The sequence below is a fragment of the Ranitomeya imitator genome, chromosome 6 (assembly GCF_032444005.1).
Source record: "Ranitomeya imitator isolate aRanImi1 chromosome 6, aRanImi1.pri, whole genome shotgun sequence".
In the NCBI taxonomy this organism is placed as follows: domain Eukaryota; kingdom Metazoa; phylum Chordata; class Amphibia; order Anura; family Dendrobatidae; genus Ranitomeya; species Ranitomeya imitator.
This window is the reverse complement of record NC_091287.1, coordinates 339,575,661-339,599,176: the sequence shown is the minus strand read 5'-3', so window position 1 is coordinate 339,599,176 and position 23,516 is coordinate 339,575,661. Positions and strand designations below refer to the sequence as shown.

Genomic DNA, 23,516 nt, shown 5'->3' with positions numbered 1-23,516 from the left:
AATTCTCTCAAACAGTACCTCAATAATGGGCAGTGGCACAAGGGGGTTCCGGAAATGAGGAGTAGGAGCAGTTAGCTGACATGTAGGGCAGGACCTGCAATAGTTCACTATTTCCCGGTGACACCGAGGCCAATAGAACCTCTGCACAACCCGTTCCTGCGTTTTTTCCACCCCTAGGTGTCCACCCAAGATGTGTGAATGGGCCATGTCCAACACTTTCCGTCTATACGGACCCGGCACTACCAACTGCTCTACCAACTCCTCCCTTATTTTCGTGACCCGGTACAACAACTCCCCACTCATCAGAAAATGGGGAAATCTTGTGTCTGCCCCCGACTCCTGTACCACCCCATCAATAACTGTGACATTATTAAAGGCTTCCCTCAGAGTGGGGTCCCTATGTTGGGCAGTCCCAAAATTTTCACCGGTAACCTCTAACTCCAGAATGTCAGATGAAGGGGATACTTCCTCCTCATCCCCAACCAGAACACAAAAAGGAAACCTGTCTGCCTCTGGGTGTGGCGATACCCTTCCAGGGTTCACTGGTTCCCTGCTAGGGAGCTCAGAACCTTTTCCCCACAAATCCCAAAACAAACAGAAATCCCGGCCAATAATTATAGGGTGCAACAAGTCCTGAACGACGCCGACTATGGGGCTCAGTGCCACATGCCATTTCAATGTCCACCCTGGCCATAGGGTAGTCCTTTGCATCACCATGTATGCACCGCACTCCGACCTTCTTTCCCGGGAGCAGGTGGAGAGGAAAAGTGGCCCTCACCAGGGTCACTAGGCTCCCCGAGTCTAACAGTGCCGTTACTGCTCGACCGTTCACCTTTACGGGACACGCTTGAGGTCCCTCGTTGGGCGGAGAGTTCACACTGCAGGCTGGATACGCATAGTATGAACAATGGCGTCCCATGCTGCAGTCCATCTGCTCAGTGGTCTGGGAACAACGGGCAGCTATATGTCCTGGCCCGTGGCACTTCCAACAAACAATATCACCCGTAGGGACCTTGGGCACCACCTCCCCCGCCCTTTGTGACCTTGGATGCACCACCCTTTTTGGGACTCAGCTCCCTTCTGGGACCCCCAGTACGGCATGGGCTGCCTCCCGAAGGAGCCTTCCAACCCTTGGTATCTCTCAACCAGTCCGATCAGCTCGTCGGCATTCTGGGGATCACCCTGGGCAACCCAAGACTGTATAGGCCTCGGGAGGGAATGGACAAACCGATCCATCATCACCCGTTCTACCATCTGTGCAGGTGTAGATGACTCTGGCTGCAGCCATTTCTGGACCAGGTGCAACAGATCAAACATTTGGGAACGAGGTGGTTTGTTCCGGTGATAGGCCCAGCAGTGAACTCGCTGTGCCCTGACAGTCAGTGTCACCCCCAAATGTGCGAGAATCTCAACTTTCAATTTCTGATACTCTTTGGCATCCTGCAAGGTCAAATCATAGTATGCCTTCTGGGGTTCTCCCGTCAGTTATGGCGCCAGTACCTCTGCCCACTGCTCTGGCGGAAGTTTTTCCCTCTCAGCGAGCCTCTCAAACACCGTCAGGAAGGCCTCAACATCATCCCCGGGAGTCATTTTCTGCAATGCGCGTCTTACCGTCTTCCGGACGTGGGTGTCATCAGCCAGACCTGGGGTTGGGGCGCTCGCCTTGCCCTGGATGGCGGTTGCCAGAAGCTGCATCTGCTGCTGATGCTCCTGCTGGCTCTGCCGTTGCTCCTGCTGGCTCTGTTGTATCTGCTGCTGGCTCTGTTGTATCTGCTGCTGGCTCTGTTGTATCTGCTGCATCAACAGCCTGTTGGTCTCTTGCTGCCTTTGCTCCTGCTGTGACTGCATCTGGACCAAGTGCTTCAGCAGGTCCTCCATTTTCTCCGGCAATGCTTGCTGGCTTGCAACAGACTTGACCCAGGACATTCAAAATAGACTTACGTCTCCGCTGGGAACGCTGCCCGCATTCTCCACCAATTGTAGGGATTTCACTCACTCAGGTGCGACGGCTGACACTCAGGAGGCATCTGGAAGATGTGCCTATTCTGGCACTTGGCCACTCTCTTCCCACTCCCGAGTAGCGGTGGGATATGGGGTAATAAGGGGATAATGTCACCTTGCTAATGTAAGGTGACATTAAGCCTGGTTAATAATGGTGAGATGTCAATAAGACACTTATACATTATTAATCCAATAGTAATAAAGGGTTAAAAATACACACACATTATGAATAAAGTATTTTAATGAAATAAACACATGGGTTTTAATATCTTTATTGTACGCTTAATCCAACTGATAACCCTCATTCTTCTGAAAAAAAGGAAAATAAAAAATCAACAATATCCCATTCCGTCGTTCAGTCTTGTCCCACAATGTAAATCCATCTGAAGGGGTTAAATAAATTTATAACCAGGAGCCTGCTAATGCAGCTTCTTAGACTTGTCGTGCTGCGCCCCCTGGTGGCATAAACTCATATGAACTCTAGCGTGAGAAAATATTCTGAAAAATTCCCATGCTAGAGTTCATATGAGTTTATGCCATCAGGGGGCGCAGCACCGCAAGTCAGCGAAGCTGCATTCCATTCATTTCCCAGTTTTTACAGCCAGGGATGGCTGCATTAGCAGGCTCCTAGTTGTAAATTTATTTAACCCCTTCAGATGGATTTACATCGTGGGACATGACTGTACGGCAGACAGGTATGGGGTATTGCTGTTTTTTTATTTTCCTTTTTTTTTCAGAAAAGCAAGAATCGTCAGTTGGATTGAGTGTACAATAAAGATATTAAAACACATGTGTTTATTTCATTAAAATACTTTATTCATAATGTGTGTGTATTTTTAACCCTTTCCTACTATTGGATTAATAATGGATAGGTGTCTTATTGACATCTCTCCATTATTACCTGGCTTAATGTCACCTTACATTAGCAAGGTGACATTAACCCCTTATTACCACATATCCCACCACTACTCGGGAGTGGGAAGAGAGTGGCCAAGTGCCAGAATATGCGCATCTTACAGATGTGTCTTTACTGGGGTGGCTGGAGGCAGATGATTTTAGCCAAGGAAAAGCCAATAACCATAGTCCCTCTCTAGGCTATTAATATCTGCCCTCAGTCACTGGTTTTCCCACTCTGGCAGAGAAAATTGCGCGGGAGCCCACACCAGTTTTTTTCCATGATTTAACCCTTTATTTTAACACCTAGAGATTCAAAATGTTGCACACACACACTACTAACATTATTAGTGAGGAATATTTAAAAATTTAACGGATTTAAAATGGTTTACTGTATGTAAACCATGTCTCATATCCTGTCGGGTTTGATAAGGAGATAGCAAAAGCCAGCAATTGAATTACCTTTCAAAAACCTGACCTGCACATCCAAGCATAGACTAAGTGTGAACAGGTGCTGAACCCAGAGTCGCCAACTCGTATATAGTTAAGTAAATAAGGCAGCACACTGCAGCGCTAAAACATGCAAACTTGAAAACACGAAATTTGAACTGCATTACTGCACTAGAAATATGAAAAATGAGAGCTTTTAGCGCATAAAAATGGCCAATTTTATGTGTACCTGGTAGCCTCTTTACGGCATCTCTCTTATACCAGGTCCTACGCTTGCCTTCCTCGCTGAGAATAAACGTCTCCATCTGAATGGGTGCATGTGAAAACCTCTTCTTAGACTAAAATTCTCTCTCTCTGTGGAGGGGTATTGGACCTGCTGTAATTAAAACACCTGTGGCTAGGGGGCGGAGTGCACGATCAGAAGGCTAAAGAATACATTTCAAAAACCTGACCTGCACATCCAAACATAGACACAGTGTGAACAGGTGCTGAACCTAGAGTCGCCAACTCGCATATAGTTAAGTAAATAAGGCAGCACACTGCAGCGCTAAAACATGCAAACTTGAAAACACGAAATTTGAACTGCATTACTGCACTAGAAATATGAAAAATTCTCTTTCTCTGTGTGTGTGTGTCTTTTCTCAAGTTTACATGTTTTAGCGCTGCAGTGTGCTGCCTTTATTTACTTAACTATATACGAGTTGGCGACTCTGGGTTCAGCACCTGTTCACACTTAGTCTATGTTTGGATGTGCAGGTCAGGTTTTTGAAATGTGTTCTTTAGCCTTCTGATCGTGCACTCCGCCCCCTAGCTTCAGGTGTTTTAATTACAGCAGGTCCAATACCCCTCCACAGAGAAAGAGAATTTTAGTCTAAGAAGAGGTTTTCACATGCACCCATTCAGATGGAGACGTTTATTCTCAGCGAGGAAGGCAAGTGTAGGACCTGGTATAAGAGAGATGCCGTAAAGAGGCTACCAGGTACACATAAAATTGGCCATTTTTATGCGCTAAAAGCTCTCATTTTTCATATTTCTAGTGCAGTAATGCAGTTCAAATTTCGTGTTTTCAAGTTTGCATGTTTTAGCGCTGCAGTGTGCTGCCTTATTTACTTAGCAATTGAATTACCGGCTTATAAGTTATCTAGCTCTGTATTAAATATAAATATATATAATATATATATATATATATTTAAATATATATGCGTGTGTCAATGACATATATATATATATATATATATATATATACCTATTCTATGTGTAGACATTTATTCTATCTATTCTATTCTAACCTGTCAGTGTGATTTTACTGTACACCGCACTGAATTACCGTCTTTTCTATAGAACACCGGTGCATAATTCTCGCAAGTCACATGTATGGTCCATGGGTAATCCGTATTTTTCTCACCCCCATAGACTTTCATTGGTGGATTTTTTGCGCAATACGCTGACAAACGCAGCATGCTGCGATTTTCTCAGCCCGTAAAATACGACCGAGAACTATACAGCTGATGGAAGCTGCCCCATAGAGAAACATTGGTCCGTGTGCAATGTGTTGTTTTTGCGCCTCTCCCTCATCCGTATTCCTCTCTAGTGTGACCCCGGCCTAATAGGAAGAAAGTGCCAGCTTAGTCATTGTCAGATTGCTTTTTTTCTTGCTCAGAATGTTATCTGTAATCTAATTACTGTCTATTTGTAGCATTTCTAACAGTGGTGAACTGTGCAAAAGTCAAATGGGGAGCCATCCTTCAAGTGCTGGCAACATTTGCCAAAGTCTTCGCTCTGGTCATTATCATCATTGCAGGAGCTGTCAGATTATGTCAGGGTAAGTAATCACATGCACATACATAGCTAAATAGGAGCAATCTGAATCTATGGTTTTCTCTATAGCAGTATGGACTGGTATGAAAATGAATTATTATTATTATTTTATTTTTACTTTTATGATTAATATTCATGATGTGTTTTAAACACTATTTTAACAAGAGGTGAGACCTAAGTGAATGATCGTATGATGTAGCAGAAAGGTTTGTGGTTTAATATGCCCTTTTGTGCGGCAAAAAAAATTGCCAAAATGTTGGCACACATTTCTGGCACAAACTAAGAGGAAGAGGAGGAGGAGGAGGGGGAGGAGGAAATGCATCATTAGTTTGAAAAAAAAACGGAACCCGTTGACTGATTCCATCATTTGACGGATCCGGCGCCATAGGCTTCCATTATAGCAAATGACGGACGGCGAAGGATCCGTCGCTGTCTGTTTTTCTGGCGGACAAAAAAACATTCCTATGTCTGTTTTCTCCGGCCCCCGGAAAACAAATTTTCGGCGGATCTGTCATACTCAGGTCTCTTCATCAGGCATAGACTAAGACAAATTCTGAAAAAAACACATATTTATGCACAACACAGCACAGAATTAATGTCATAGATAAGACAGGTGATGTGAAGCAGAACTACCATTATGGGAGAGTGATAAACAGTTGTGTCCATAAATATTGTAACATTTCATAGATAAGGAACTAAGGATCTATGAACTGTTACAATATTTATGGACATAACTGTTTATCACTCTCCCATAATGGTAATTCTCCTTCCCGTCACCTGTCTTATCTATGACATTATTTCTTTGCTGTGTTGTTCATAAATATGTAATTCTTCAGAATTTGTTTTACTCTTTGCTTTATGAAGAGACCTGTGTAGTCTCGAAAGCTTGCAATTTGTTACCATCTTTTCAATTAGACATTAAAAGGTATCAACCACTGAGGACTCTCAATTCTAAATATTTTTCTATCTACTGGCTAACATGGTACAAAGATATACTAGTTTAAACCAGTCAGTGAAAGAGCAACTAGAGTTTATATCTTTTCTGTTTATGTTCTTTACCCTGCATCTATGTTCTGTTTTTTTAGGTAGTAGGTGGCATATTCTCTAAAAGTGCATACTTATTCCTTTATCTTGTATTTTGTGGTTTGCTTTACTCACTCTGGGATCTCTTTCTATTTCAGCACACGTTTCCTTCTGTAGGTAATTTGCTCTCTGCTCTGACCTCCAGTTCTTTAGAAGGAACGTATAGTGCTTGACAGCCTTCGGGGAGCATATGTCCAATTTGCCATCATCTAGTCTGTGGTTAGGGCTATGTCCACTCAAGCAGAAACCACTAGAGACTGCGGGGTCAGGATTTCTAGTCTGTATAGGAACTGGCGGGGTCAGTTGCAGTTTTTAGTGTTATGTATTTTCCCAAGTGAGTTGCTACACCATCAGAACACCTGTAATAATGTCCCCCGTCCTGGCCTCTTTCTGTAATAATGCTCCCTGTCCTGGCACCTATCTTGTAATAATGTCTCTCATCATAGGCTCCTTCCTACTTTAATATCCCATCATTACTCTTCCTGTTATAATGTCCCTGATCCTGGGCCCCTTCCAAGTATAATGTCCCCTTTACTTTTATATTGTCCCCCCTCATGGCCACCTGTCCTGTGTCTTGTGCCCCTTACTATAATAATATTTCCCATCCATCCGCCCCATCATAGGCCCCTTCCTGGTATTATGTCCGCTATCTTATAATAATATCTGCCTTCCTAGGCCCTTTCCTGGTATAATGACCCCCATCCAGGGTTCCTTCCTTGTATAATAACCCCATCCTGGACCCCATCATATTATAATAACTCCAATCCTAAACCCCTTTTTGTATAATTGCTCCCATCCTGGGGCCCTTCCTTGTATACTGACACCCATCATAGTCCCCATTGTGGTCTAATGACCCTAATCCTGAGTCCCATTCTGGGATGACCCCCATCCTGGACCCCTTCTTTGAAAAATGACACCTATCCTGTACACTATTCTGGTATATTGACCTCCATCATGGACCCCTTCCTGGTATAATGCCCGCACTATTTTCCAAAACATAAAAATAATTAATTCTTCTTACCTTCCAACGATCACATGATGTGTGGTGTCCTCTTCTGTAGCCAGCAATAATGTCATTGCCGCTTGTGACTGGCACAACAGAGTCAGCTGCTGACCTCTGAATGGCCTGCGGCATATGTTGCATATAGCAGGTGGCCAGTGGGTCCCTGTCGCAAATCCAGCTGAAGTAGGCGCCGGTGTCGGCGGGACCCCTCCCACACGGGCCGGCTTGTGGTTACACTCTCTGTAATCATTGCGCCTACTTTCCTAACTACACTATCTACAGTTAAGTCCAGAAATATTTGAACAGTGACAGAAGTTTTGGCATTTTAGCTGTTTAAAAAAATAAATTCACTATATATATATTTATATAATCAATAGGAGTTTAAAGTGCAGACTCTCAACTTAAATTTGAGGGTATTCACACCTTAATTGGGGTAAGGGTTTAAGAATTACAGCTCTTTAATATGTACATGCTTCTTTTTAACCCCTTTACCCCAAGGGTGGTTTGCATGTTAATGAGCGGGCTAATTTTTACAATTCTGACCACTGTCTCTTTATGACGTAATAACTCTGGAAGGCTACAATGGATCCCAGTAATTATGAGAATATTGTCTTGTGACATATTGTGCTTCATGATAGTGGTAAAATGTCTTTGATATGACTTGCGTTCATTTGTGAAAAAAACGGAAATTTGGCGAAAAGTTTGAAAATGAGATATGTCACACAAAATACTTAATAAATAACATTTCCCACATGTCTATTATACATCAGCACAATTTTGGAACCAAATTTTTTTTGTTAGGAAGTTATAAGGGTTAAAAGTTGACCAGCAATTTCTCATTTTTACAACACCATTTTTTTTGGGGGGAGCACATCATATTTGAAGTCATTTTGAGGGGTCTATATGATAGAAAATATCCAAAGTGACACAATTCTAAAAACTGCACCCCACAAGGTGTTCAAAACAACATTCAAGAATTTTTTTTTGTTTATTAACCCTTCAGGTGCTTCACAGGAATTTTTGGTGCAGTGAACATATTAAAACCACATGTGCCTCACAGAATTTTATACCACTGAGTGGTGAAGAAAGAAAAAATTACACTTTTACCAATAAAATGTTTCAGCCCAAGTTTTTAATTTTTCTAAGGGCTAATAGGAATTTTTACAACAAACTGAGGTCCATTTTTCCCTGAGTGTGTCAATACCCTAAATGTAATCAGGAAATATTTTTCAGGCACAGTGCAAAGCTCAGAAGGCGCCAGATTTTACTGTTATGGTTTGCAGGTGCCATGACCCACTAGGAGAGTCCATGAGATGCCAGAACAGCAGAACCCCCCATAAGTGACCCCATTTTACGAGCTATACCTCTCAATGAATTCATCTAGGGGTGCAGTTGTAAGGGTCTAGACCATGGCAGTAGTCATGGCCAAACACTCTGGTACATCAGAGCCCTGGTCTCCCAATACATGAAATCATTGTCCATTACTTTGTGTACCTGTGGCTCCATTCTCTGCGCAGTCAGGGCCACCTCGCTACAGGTTTCCATCAGTGGATGCAACAAAGATTGAGACACAGTCCTTTTCAACTTTCAAATCAACAAGTTTACTGCAAGCTTTGCACAGCACATCCAGACTCTTCACAGAAATTACATCAGAATCAGCATTAAAGATTTCCTCTTCTCTCCCTGCACCGTCCTTCGTTTCACATAACACATACCCAGGTCGGACTGTGCCGCACAGGTCCTCAATGTCATCCCAATTCAGCTCGGCCACGGTAAATTCTTTCTCAGTCTGCTTCACCTCAGACAAAAGAATTTCCACCTCCGAAGCTAGTTGTAATCTGTTGAGTGACCTGCCCTTCAATAATGCGCTCTGTGAAGTCCCAGCACTGTCCTGCTCCCAGCTCACTGCTTCTGGGTCCTGCCCCAGCCACTGTTTCACCCCGGTACTGAGGACATCTGCCCAATCTATAAGCTGCCACATTGTAGGGCTACCTGTGCTCGCATACTGTCTTCTTTCATTCTTTCGTAATGCTGTGCTGGCCTCCACTTTTCTGGCCTGATGCTGTGGATGGCTTTGCTCTCTCCTCTTAAACAACCAATGTTGCGTGGTGGCTGCTAATGTCCTGGGCCTAGAGCCCGTGTGGACTGTCTGGGCACTTGGGCCCTTCTGACTAGATACAGGAAACACTCCTTCCCTTAGTTGCAGCTAACCCCTCCTACAGTGCAAGGTGATAGTACATTTAAATCATACACACCGAATTATAATAAAATATAAACTTTAATTCTGATATTAAGAATAAAATACAAAAAAATTTCACACATGACAGAATATATAAAAAAATCCGACATGCAAAAAAGAGGAAAGAACCAACCGATACACTAGAGGTAGGACAGAGGTCCACAGTATGATCAGGGTGAGTAAGCAGAACTGCTTAAATATCATTAATCACAAAGCAATGCTCCATCTATCAAACACCGTGAACCCATATTGCAATCTGATCTAATATATCCCATGTTCACATATGTTGATGGAAAAGTATATGCTCACCCATAGTTGGTCCGGATAACTATTTGGCCTTCCCACAGCCCCTGATGTGCGTTTTGCCTGATCGCTTTCTCAAAGGGGAAGTGATAAGGATGTCTCATCCCTGCTGCACTATTTATAGAACACCGACATGCCAATACATATGGCACATGCGCCCATGACACCCCACATAAAAAAGTGCACACCCTGTTGGCGTCATCATGCCGTGCGCATGTGGGCAGTATAACACCCCCCATGGTACTAATATCCATCCGTGCCGCATGTTTCAATAGACGCCAAACAGAGATTAAGCAATGTCGGGTGAATCACAATGCGCACACGCACCACCAGCGGCCATATTCCAGCTAAATCATACTGCGCATGCTCATCACTAGCAGCCATGCTTCCGGAACTAACAGAGGCATCGGCCAGTAATCTAGCAGTATAAGGTGAATCACTACGCGCTTGCGCATTATCCAAAGCCCTATTTCCAGAGATCTAAAGCAACACTAGCTGAAAATGATATGGTTTCAAATAAATCCCTATATGCATGCGTGCCATCAGCAGCCATATTACCGGAGATCAATAATTACGCAGTGATAAGTCAATCGCCATCTGCATGCATATTACCAACGACCATATTCCCGGAAATCAAAAGTATGTATCTAGCACAATAAAACCCACTAAAAAGGTTGTTTGTCGTCCGATCTAGAACTTCCCATAAGATAAAATCCAGCACATATATATTAACAATACCAAGGACAGATCAATCAGTCCTATGCATGGATAGAAGGGAAAGAAAGAGAGGGGAAGGAGAAACCAGATAAAAAACAGATAATGCATATACAGAAAATGATAACAAAGAAAGTGAAATATTGACGAATAATATATAGAAGTGAAAAAATATATATATAGTGCAAACTATATTGAAAAAAATATAGTAGTGGCATTTACATAATACTCCCCGTATTGTGGAAAAGACACATATAATAATAGTGAATAATGTGCAAAAATATAATAATTATATAAAAGTGCATATATTAGGAAACACCTAATCTTCAATATTATATAAAAAACTTCCTTCCTCCCTTCCCCATATTCAATCTTGGTCTCAAAAAAGTCTGTATCCAAATAAGGGGGTATCAAAATCCTCCAACGGCGTACACACCCTTGACGGTCGGGGTCCAAAAATAGGCAGAGTATGTAAATCACATGTGATGGATTATGGAACACCAATACTAAATAAAAAAGACAAAGACAAACATAATTAAAAAAACACAGAAAGACAAGAATTCCAGAATATGAACATTATTAATTACATCAAGTCCATATGCACAAAGGAAGCTGTGGGGATATGACACCCCAATCCAAGTAGGGGCATGACACCCATATCATCAAATTGTAGGCAGGAAGTTCACAAAAACGGTACGAAAGATAATTTTTAATTTAAGCCTTTAGGTGAGATAGTGTCAAGAGTGACAATCCACCTACACTCACGTTGAGCGAGGACCTGTTTAAGGTTTCCACCCCTGATGCCCCCATGGACACAGTCAATTCCCCTAACTCTTAAGCCACCAGAATCAGATCCATGGTATTCCCTGAAATGTCTTGGTAGGGTCTTGAGCATTGAGATATCTAATGCTTCTTTAGCTGCCCTAATGTCGCGGACATGTTCCCATGTTCTGATTTTTAACTCTCTCGATGTGAGACCAACATATATCAAGGGGCAGGGACAAGTGGCATAGTTTACCACATGAGATGTATTACATGAATTATAGTCCCTAATTTTAAATTCCCTGCTCCCGTCAGATGATTTGAAGGTCCCACATATCACTATATTAGGGCAAGCCACACATGATCCGCATGGGAAGCAGACCTGCTTGGTGCCACTCTGATTGAATATCCCCGGCTGTCTTGCCACGTAGTGGCTATTTACTAAGTGGTCCCTCCCGCCTCTTTTTGTGTCATGTGTAGCAATTCAGTTAAATGGGTTGCCAAAATATGGTCGCTGCGTAATACCGGCCAATGTTTCCTCAAGATATCACAAACCCAGTCCCAGAGGCAGTTAGACGTGGAGATATAGCTCAACTTGTAATCACTTCCCCGCCCACTTTTTTCAGAAGGCTTTAACAGGTCACTCCTACCTGTAGATCTAGCATGCCTGTACCCCAATTTGATAGAAGGGGCACTGTACCCCCTGGCTTTAAACCTATCGGTGAGAAGGATGGACTGTTTTTCAAATCGTGTCTCCGTAGAGCACACCCTCCTGTTCCTGAGGTACTGACCAACTGGGATAGCCTTAATAGTTGAAAAGCTATGAGCCGAGAAGGCATGTAGAAGAGAATTCACGGATGTTTCTTTCCTATATAAATCAGTTTCTATCCTTCCATCCTCCTCGACATACAAGCTGATATCCAAAAAGTCAATGTGTTTTTTGTGTCACTGAAAAGTATATTTCAAACTGAATGAATTACACTGGGGAACAATTTGAAAAAAAATTTCTGTTGAGTTAGGTTTTTGAGCTGATTTATACTAAAATTGGCATGCTCATTCCAAAAATGTAGTCAGTTTTTTTCTAGAACGTCAAGTTTTTCCTCCACAACTTACCTGCCAGAGAAGCACAATTGCACTGATATCTGTAATAAGACTTGTTATCTGATTACAATTCGACTCATATAGAGCTACGTGGCAACTTGTAAGAGTAGTTACAACTGAGACAGTGTGGTGAGAGGTGTGTGCAGCTCCCAATACGTCATAATTATCAATATCTTTACACAAAAAATGTTATCATAGTAGGAATAAATAGGATTTGTGATAGCTTTTCTCTTTACATTGGTTAAATTAGTTGTAATTTATATATCTTTTATGATTTTTTCTTTGTTAGTTTTCAAAGCTTGTAACTTTCCATCTCAGTGTTTTATTTACATATGTACATATTTCCTTTGTTTCAGATCATGTCTGCTCCTTCTTCCTCTCGTCGTAAATGCCTATTTGTACTATTTAAAAAAAGACAAACACTTTTAGGTACAGTAGTTTACATATTTTTGAGAAGACAAAAATCCTATAGTTCAAAAACTTGACGTGATAGAGAAAAACTGAGATCATTTCTGGATTCAGCATCCAAAAATTAGTTAAGAACAGTTGTCTGACCTAACTCCTAAAAAATTGTGTTCCCCAGTGTTATCATTCAGTTGTTGCATAAAATTAAATAGGCTGGTCTCGCTACCCTCCCAAAACATCAACACATCATCTATCTAGCGAAACCAGCCTATTACTGGGTCCGCGGCCTGTGCTCCGTTGCCCTGGAAAACCTGCATCTCCCAAACACCGAGAAACAGGTTTGCATACGACGGAGCACAGGCCGCGCCCATCGCAGTACCCGGCGTCTGTAGAAAGAAACGATCTTTAAACACAAAAAAATGATGTGTTAATGCAAACTCCAATAAATCCAAAATGAAATCAGAAAAATGGCCATCCCAGTTGGCCGTCTCAAGAAAGAAGTGAACCGCCCTGAGACCATCAACATGTTTGATTGATGTGTACAATGACTCGATGTCAATAGTGACTAGTAGTGTCCCTTCATCAATTGAAACACCATCAATCTTAGTAAGTACATCAGTCGTGTCTTTGACATAGGAGGGGAGCGTTTCTACCAAAGATTTCAGATAGAAGTCTATGAATTTACAAATATTTTCGCTCAACCCTCCTGTGCCAGAGACTATAGGTCGGCTGGGGGATTCACAGTGTCCTTATGCACCTTGGGTAAAAGATAAAATGTCGCCACCTTAGGAAAATTAGGCAAGAGTGCATCCGAGACACTCTTGGGGACAGTACCCGACTCGTAGGCATAAGATAGAATTGATTCTATTTCAGAATTGAAAGCCTGCATGGGGTTGTGGGATAGCGTACAATAAGTATCTTTATTTCTGAGCTGTCGAAAAGCTTCTTTTTTATATTTTTTGGCCAGCCAGATCACGACATTCCCTCCTTTGTCCGCTGGTTTAATCACCACCGTATCCAATGACTGCAATTCTCTTAAAGCTTGTCTCTGTCTAGATGTAAGATTGTCATTACATAAATTTTGTGGTATCTTTTTTAGATCCTCAGTTACCAATCTGCAAAAGATATCGACTGATGAGCAGACAAAGGAGGGAACATCGTTGATCTTTCGGCTAGCGTTGCTGTAGATCTCTGGAAATAGGGCTTTGGATAATGCGGAAGCATGTAGTGATTCACCTTATACTGCTAGATTACTGGCCGATGCCTTTGTTTAGTTCCGGAAGCATGGCTGCTAGTGATGCGCATGCGCAGTATGATTTATCTGTCACTGAATAGACTTCGGCTGAAGCCGCTACGTACTTCCGGGAATATGGCCGCTGGTGGTACGCGTGCGCACTGTGATTCACCTGACATTGCTTAATCTCTGTTTGGTGTCTATTAAAACATGCGGAGCAGATGGATATTGGTACCATGGGTGTTATACTGCCCACATGCGTGCGGCATGATGAAGACAACAGGGTGTGCACTTTTTTATGTGGGGTGTCACGGGCGCATGCGCCATATGTATTGGCGTGTCGGTGTTCTATAAATAGTGCAGCAGGGACAAGACATCCTTATCACTTCCCCTTTGAGAAATCGATCAGGCGAAATGCACATCAGGGGCTGTGGGAAGGCCGGACCAACTATGGGTGAGCATATACTTTTCCATCAACATATGTGAACATGGGATATATTAGATCAGATTGCAATATGGGTTCACAGTGTTTGATAGATGGAGCATTGCTTTGTGATTGATGATATTTAAGCAGTTCTGCTTACTCACCCTGGTCATACTGTGGACCTATGTCCTACCTCTAGTGTATCGGTTGGTTCTTTCCTCTTTTTTGCATGTCGGATTTTTTTATATATTCTGTCATATGTGAAATTTGTTTGTATTATATTCTTAATATCAGAATTAAAGTTTATATTTTGTTATAATTTGATGTGTATAATTCCCTTTGCTGGTTTTCAAATGTTCAAATGTTCTAAATTTGGAGTAGTGCACCTATGTACATATATTCTTTTTGACGTTTGGGAGAGCCAAAACTATTGAATATGCTCTCGGCCATTCATATGAGTACGTGCTTGTTGATTACTGTATTTGTCTACACCTAAATCATGTGGCAATATCAACATATGGTAATCTATACACATACACTAATAACTGATGGCACCGGGACGAGAGGGAAAGCCAAAGGTAATAACACATTTTATCATACCTGTTATGACCTGGTGGTTAGGAGCACCCGGCACGACCTGATAGTTAAACTCACACAGGACAAGCTCTGGGATGTGGGAGCTCTGCTGACCGCAAGCCCTAATCCTATCACAAACACTAGAAATAGCTGTGGAGCGTTCCTGACTCTCCCTAGACACCTCTTCACAGCCTAAGAGCTAGCCCTAGAGATAGAAAATAAAGCCTACCTTGCCTCAGAGAAATTCCCCAAAGGAAAAAGCAGCCCCCCACATATATTGACTGTGAGTAAAGATGAAGTCACAAACGCAGAAATGAAACAGGTTTCAGCAAAGGGAGGCCAGACTTACTAAACAGACAGAGGATAGGAAAGGTATCTTTGCGGTCAGCACAAAAACTACAAAAGACCACGCAGAGTGTGCAAAAAGACCTCTGCACCGAACCCTCACCAGAGCCCCCAGGCCGATCAGGATGAGCCAAATGAAAGGCACGAACTAGATCGGCAGCATGAACATCAGAGGCAAAAACCCAGGAATTATCTTCCTGACCATAACCCTTCCACTTGACCAGGCACTGAAGTTTCCGTCTCGAAACACGAGAATCCAAAATCTTCTCCACCACATACTCCAACTCCCCCTCGACCAACACCGGGGCAGGAGGATCAACGGAGGGAACCATAGGCGCCACGTATCTCCGTAACAACGACCTATGGAACACATTATGGATGGCAAAAGAAGCTGGAAGGGCCAAACGAAATGACACAGGATTAAGAACTTCAGAAATCTTATATGGCCCAATGAAACGAGGCTTAAACTTAGGAGAGGAAACCTTCATAGGAACATGACGAGATGACAACCAAACCAAATCCCCAACACGAAGTCGGGGACCAACACAGCGCCGGCGGTTAGCGAAACGTTGAGCCTTCTCCTGGGACAATGTCAAATTGTCCACCACATGAGTCCAAATCTGCTGCAACCTGTCCACCACCGTATCAACACCAGGACAGTCTGAAGGCTCAACCTGCCCTGAAGAGAAACGAGGATGGAAACCAGAATTACAGAAAAAAGGAGAAACTAAAGTAGCCGAGCTGGCCCGATTATTAAGGGCGAACTCAGCCAAAGGCAAGAAGGACACCCAATCATCCTGATCAGCAGAAACAAAGCATCTCAGATATGTTTCCAAAGTCTGATTAGTTCGTTTGGTTTGGCCATTAGTCTGGGGATGGAAAGCCGAAGAAAAAGACAAATCAATGCCCATCTTAGCACAAAAGGACCGCCAAAACCTCGAAACAAACTGGGAACCTCTGTCCGAGACGATGTTCTCTGGAATGCCATGCAAACGAACCACATGCTGGAAAAACAATGGCACCAAATCAGAGGAGGAAGGCAATTTAGACAAGGGTACCAAATGGACCATCTTAGAGAAGCGATCACAAACCACCCAAATGACCGACATCCTTTGAGAAACAGGGAGATCAGAAATAAAATCCATGGAAATATGTGTTAGGAGTCGAGTTTCCTCTGCTGCACAGGGGGAATCTCGATCCGTCTCCGCTGCGGTCTCCCATTCTCCTCCAGCTGCAGTGGAGTCTGCTCAGCAGGGACGTCGATCCCAGCGTCTCGCTCAGTCTGACTCTGTGCGAAGAGTTGCTGCTGCTTCTCCAGTCTCTGCCATTAAAGTCAGTGCTGGTCAGCAGCGAGCGGACTTCTCTGGGACTAAGTCCTTGTCTGCACGTACTGAGCATGCCCAGGGTAAGATCTCCCGTTGGAGATCGAGGGTCATGTGCTCAGGCTCTGCAGCACATTCCATTGGTCCTCTTGGCAGGTCTTGGAAGGGCAAAAGTGCTGTAGCCACTTCCTGTGCTGCAACTATATAAACTGCGCATGACCGCACGGCCATGCGCTAGTATTGTCTCATAATGTTATATGTGTGTGTGTAGATGAATGTATGTCGATGGATGAAAGCTCCTAAATATCCCTCCCTAGAGTTGTTGTCTGCTCGCGGATGTTGGTAGCTATCTAGCGCCCGACTAATCATCTGCACGATACACACATTACAGCGTCCTCTTGCTGTGTCCGCCTGTACGGCGCCGTGCGCTTGCCTTGCGCTTTCCATACCCAAGCCAGTGTGGTTGGTGGCGTCCGTCAGTGCGGCATTGCTTGCACTCCTGTGCATTTATATATTTATTCTTAGTTTCCTTACACACCCAGTTGTGGTGTAGTGCCAGCGAGGGTCTAATCGGACTTCAATCCCAGTTGGGGTTAAGTACGCTGACTACTCGCTCGCGCTTTAGGTGCGGTACCGCGATCCTGTGACGCAACAGGATTGCTCCCTTCACGCTGGGTGAGGTTGAACCCACGTGTATATACTTTAGTGTACCGCCATATAGTCTGTATTTACTAGCAGCAGGTTTTCACCTGCACGGTGGACCCCGGACTGCGAACGCATCTATACCACCTTTCTTGGTGCGTTCCGCCAGTCCTAACAATATGCGTCCAGGGCCTCTTCGGGACCGGCAAGGGCAAAAGCAACCCACTGGCACGAGAACAGCAGGGCTTAGCCTGAGCACAAGTCCCACATGACTGCACAAAAGAACGTACATCCCGTGACAAGGAAGGCCACCAAAAGGATCTAGCCACCAAATCTCTGGTACCAAAGATTCCAGGATGACCAGCCAACACCGAACAATGAACCTCAGAGATAACTCTACTAGTCCATCTATCAGGGACAAACAGTTTCTCCATAGGACAACGGTCAGGTCTATCAGCCTGAAACTTCTGCAGCACGCGCCGCAAATCAGGAGAGATGGCAGACAAAATTACCCCCTCTTTAAGAATACCCGCTGGCTCCGGAACACCCGGAGAATCAGGCACAAAACTCCTTGACAGGGCATCAGCCTTCACATTCCTAGATCCCGGAAGGTATGAAACCACAAAATCAAAACGGGAGAAAAAGAGCGACCATCGTGCCTGTCTCGGATTCAACCGTTTGGCAGACTCGAGATAAGTCAAATTCTTGTGATCCGTCAAGACCACCACGCGATGTTTAGCTCCTTCAAGCCAATGTCACCACTCCTCGAATGCCCACTTCATGGCCAACAACTCTCGATTGCCAACATCATAATTGCGCTCAGCAGGCGAGAATTTTCTAGAAAAGAAGGCACATGGTTTCATCACCGAGCAATCCGAACTTCTTTGCGACAAAACAGCCCCTGCTCCAATCTCAGAAGCATCAACCTCGACCTGAAACGGGAGCGAAACATCTGGCTGGCACAACACAGGGGCAGAAGAAAAACGACGCTTCAACTCCTGAAAAGCCTCTACAGCCGCAGAGGACCAATTGACCACATCAGCACCTTTCTTGGTCAAATCAGTCAACGGTTTAGCAATACTAGAAAAATTAGCGATGAAGCGACGGTAAAAATTAGCAAAGCCCAGGAACTTCTGCAGGCTCTTCACAGATGTCGGCTGAGTCCAATCATAAATGGCCTGAACTTTAACAGGGTCCATCTCGATAGTAGAAGGGGAAAAAATGAAACCCAAAAATGAAACCTTCTGAACTCCAAAGAGACACTTTGACCCCTTCACAAACAAGGAATTCGCACGAAGGACCTGGAACACCATTCTGACCTGCTTCACATGAGACTCCCAATCATCCGAAAAGACCAAAATGTCATCCAAATATACAATCATGAATCTAATCCAGGTACTCTCGGAAGATGTCATGCATAAAGGACTGAAACACAGATGGAGCATTAGAAAGCCCGAATGGCATAACCAGGTACTCAAAATGGCCCTCGGGCGTATTAAATGCTGTTTTCCATTCATCGCCCTGTTTAATTCGCACAAGATTATACGCCCCTCGAAGATCTATCTTGGTGAACCAACTAGCCCCCTTAATCCGAGCAAACAAATCAGACAGCAGCGGCAAAGGATACTGAAATTTGACTGTGATCTTATTAAGAAGGCGGTAATCAATACAAGGTCTCAAAGAGCCATCCTTCTTGGCCACAAAAAAGAAGCCTGCTCCCAATGGTGACGACGTCGGGCGAATATGACCCTTCTCCGAGGATTCCTTTACATAACTCCGCATAGCGGCGTGCTCTGGCACAGATAAATTAAACAGACGGCCCTTAGGAAACTTACTACCAGGAATCAAATTAATAGCACAATCGCAATCCCTATGAGGAGGTAGGGCACCGGATTTGGGCTCTTCAAATACATCCCGGTAATCTGATAAAAACTCAGGGACTTCAGAAGGAGTGGAAGGCGAAATTGACAACAATGGAACATCACCATGTACCCCCTGACAACCCCAGCCGGACACAGACATAGATTTCCAATCCAACACTGGATTATGGACCTGTAGCCATGGCAACCCCAAAACGACCACATCATGCAGATTATGCAACACCAAAAAGCGAATATCCTCCTGATGTGCAGGAGCCATGCACATGGTCAATTGAGTCCAGTACTGAGGCTTATTCTTGGCCAAAGGCGTAGCATCAATTCCTCTCAATGGAATAGGATACTGCAAGGGCTCCAAGAAAAAACCACAGCGCCTGGCAAACTCCAAGTCCATTAAATTCAGGGCAGCGCCTGAATCCACAAATGCCATAACAGAATAGGACGACAGAGAGCAAATCAGGGTAACGGACAAAAGAAATTTAGACTGTACCGTACCAATGGTGGCAGACCTAGCAAACCGCTTAGTGCGCTTAGGACAATCGGAGATAGCATGAGTGGATTCACCACAGTAAATACACAGCCCATTCTGACGTCTGTGTTCTTGCCGTTCAGCTCTGGTCAAAGTCCTATCACACTGCATAGGCTCAGGCCTATGCTCAGAGAATACCGCCAGATGGTGCACAGCTTTGCGCTCACGCAAGCGCCGATCGGTCTAAATGGCCAAGGACATAGACTCATTCAAACCAGCAGGCGTGGGAAATCCCACCATGACATCCTTAAGGGCTTTAGAAAGACCCTTTCTGAAAATTGCCGCCAGGGCACACTCATTCCACTGAGTAAGCACAGACCACTTTCTAAACTTCTGACAGTACACCTCCGCTTCATCCTGACCCTGACACAAAGCCAGCAAGATTTTCTCTGCCTGATCCACTGAATTTAGTTCATCATAAAGCAATCCAAGCGCCAGAAAAAACGCATCAACATCGCGCAATGCAGGATCTCCTGGCGCAAGGAAAAATGCCCAGTCTTGAGGGTCACCACGCAACAAAGAAATAATGATTTTTACTTGTTGAACGGGGTCACCAGAGGAGCGGGGTTTCAAAGCTAGAAACAGTTTACAATTATTTTTGAAATTCAATAACCTAGAGCTATCCCCAGAAAATAAATCAGGAATAGGAATTCTAGGCTCTAACATAGGATTCTGAACCACAAAATCTTGAATGTTTTGTACCCTTGCAGTGAGATGATCCACACAAGAGGACAGACCTTGAATGTCCATATCTACACCTGTGTCCTGAACCACCCAAAGGTTTAGGGGAAAAGAAAGACAAAACACAGTGCAAAGAAAAAAAATGGTCTCAGAACTTCTCTTATCCCTCTATTGAGATGCATTAATACTTTGGGCCAGCTGTACTGTTATGACCTGGTGGTAAGGAGCACCCGGCACGACCTGATAGTTAAACTCACACAGGACAAGCTCTGGGATGTGGGAGCTCTGCTGACCGCAAGCCCTAATCCTATCACAAACACTAGAAATAGCCGTGGAGCGTTCCTGACTCTCCCTAGATGCCTCTTCACAGCCTAAGAGCTAGCTAGCCCTAGAGATAGAAAATAAAGCCTACCTTGCCTCAGAGAAATTCCCCAAAGGAAAAAGCAGCCCCCCACATATATTGACTGTGAGTAAAGATGAAGTCACAAACGCAGAAATGAAACAGGTTTCAGCAAAGGGAGGCCAGACTTACTAAACAGACAGAGGATAGGAAAGGTATCTTTGCGGTCAGCACAAAAACTACAAAAGACCACGCAGAGTATGCAAAAAGACCTCCGCACCGACTCACGGTGCGGAGGTGCCACTCTGCATCCCAGAGCTTCCAGCTAGCAAGACAAAATCATGATAACCAGCTGGATAAGGAAACAATGAACAAATAATAACTATCAGGAACTTAGCTTCTGCTGGAGAAGACAGGTCACCAGAAAGATCCAAGAGCGAACTGAACCAATGCAGGAACATTGACAGCTGGCATGGAGTAACGATCTGAGTGGAGTTAACTAGAGCAGCCAACCGAAGGATAAACCACGTCACCTGTGCAAGGAACCTCAGAAGCAGCAGCTTCACTCACAGCCACCAGAGGGAGTCCATGGACAGAACTCGCCGAAGTACCATTCACGACCACAGGAGGGAGTTCGACAACAGAATTCACAACACATACCCCCTACACAGTGATCATATTGATACCATGGGTGTGTCACAGAATTTTATACCATTGGGCTGTGAAGACAAAATAACTTCATTTTTACCACCAAAATTTTGTTTTGGCCAAAGATTTTACATTTTCAAACAATAAGTGGGTAAAAATGGCACCAAAATTTGTCCCACAATTTCTACTGAACGTGGTAATACCCCATATGTGGCTCTACAGTACTAATTAGCCATATGGAGAGACTCGGGAGGAGCAGAGCGCTATTTGCCTATTCCATTGAATGTGCCTGTGCCCATGTTAGTGTGTTTCCATGGACCTTGTGTCCATGGGCAAAACACGCTGTCATGTCCATTTTTTAATGTCAGCACGGGCCACAAAATATCCCGCACATGTGCATACGCATGACACACATGGATGTCATCCGTGTGACATGCATCGGCGCCAGGGAAGAAGTGTTGCAGTAAGCGCTGTTCCCCAGTGCCGGGTACTGAACACGGCTCTCATCATTCTCCCCTACTCTGCCGGCGATCGGTGCAAGCAGGGGAGAATGACGATAGTTACATTTAAGTGATAAAAGAGACAGCGGGCGGCAGCTGATGGGACAATTACTCCCATCAGCCTACCCTTGCTGCTGCTAATAACAGTGACAACAGGAGCAGCTGATGGGGGTATTCATCAGCCGCCGTGTGCACTATAAATAAATAAATGAAAAAAAAAACAACATAGGTTCACCTGTATTTTCTATAACCAGCCAGGCAAAACTCACAGCTGGGGGCTGCAACCCTCAAGGGGCCATGGATATTGACCCCCCAGCCTAAAAATAGCAGCCCGCAGCTGCCCATAAAAGGCACATCTATTAGATGCTCCAATTTTGGTGCTTTGCCTGGCTCTTCCCACTTGCCCTGTATCGGCAAGTGGGGTTTATATTTGTGGGGTTGATGTCACCTTTGTATTGTCAGGTGACATAAAACCCATGGATTAGTAATGGAGAAGCGTCTATAAGACACCCATCCATTACTAATCCTATAGTTATATGGTAAATAAAGACACAGCCAGAAAAACGTCTTTTATTATAAATAAAACAAAACAGTTTTACTTTTTTATTTAAAAATAACAAACCTAATTATACTCACGAAACGCCTATTCCACCGAAGCCCTCGTTCTCCTGTAATAAAACTAAAATTAAGAAAACAACAATATACCATACCTGTCTGTCGTTCTGTCCCACGCTGTAATCCATGTCTGGGGGATAATTAGTTTTCAATCTGGACAATGCCAAGATGCGACCGTCCAGGCTGAGAACCACTGGTGAATGAACTGATGGGAACGCAGCATCATTGACCGGGGTGACGTCATAGAGGTTACCTCCGGTCACTGGGTTCCATTTCCAGCTGGGCTGAGCTGCGGTGAGATCCAATGAGATCCCTGCATTATATGTAACCTTACTTCCAAGGGCTAGGCTAGTCCATGTGCGCTGTGCACTGTGCGATGTGCAGAAAGACAGTGCACTCTCTCGCTGGCTCAGATAAGCAATAATGAGCCAGCAACAGAGCGTGAGCTATCATTGTGCACATCACCCTGGGATGAGCCCAGCCCCTGAAACAAGCATCATTGATGATGTTTTGTTTGAGGAAGGGAGCAGGAGCTTCGGGAAGTGGCCTCAACATCTGCCTTCTGATGATGCTTTGATTGAATGCCCCAGCATGTACTGGGATTCTCAAAGTGGCATCGAACAACAAGTAAAAAAAAACAAGCAATTAGATAATGAAGAAAGAGAACGGTAGGAAATTTTTAATTCAAGTATATTAGAAAATAGTTTAGATTATGGCACTAAATAGATATTCTATTGTATTAACCCCTTTCTGCCATTCAATGTACTATTCTGTCCATGTGACATGGGACTTAATCACCATGGACGGAATAGTACATCATTACAGATTGGCCGCGCACATGGGGGGGTGCGGCCGATCAGCGCCTGGCGTCATTACAGATCGGCCGCGCACATAGGGGGTGTGTGGCCGATCAGCGCCAAGTGTCTCACAGCTCACAGCTTCACAGCTGACACCCGGCACTAAGTTCCAGTAGTGGTCACTGGCCGCTCCTGGCACTTTAACCCCCTAAA

At 44.1% G+C, this 23,516-nt stretch overlaps 1 protein-coding gene across 1 annotated transcript in view; it reads left to right on the top strand.

Moving 5' to 3' along the window:
* LOC138641406 (Y+L amino acid transporter 2-like) overlaps nt 1-23,516 on the top strand; it is a 113,763-nt gene that overhangs the window by 8,260 nt on the left and 81,987 nt on the right. Inside the window, exon 3 of the mRNA XM_069728938.1 lies at nt 5,042-5,167. Within this exon, the coding sequence (XP_069585039.1) occupies nt 5,042-5,167 (126 nt within the window). The remainder of the gene's footprint in view (nt 1-5,041; nt 5,168-23,516) is intronic.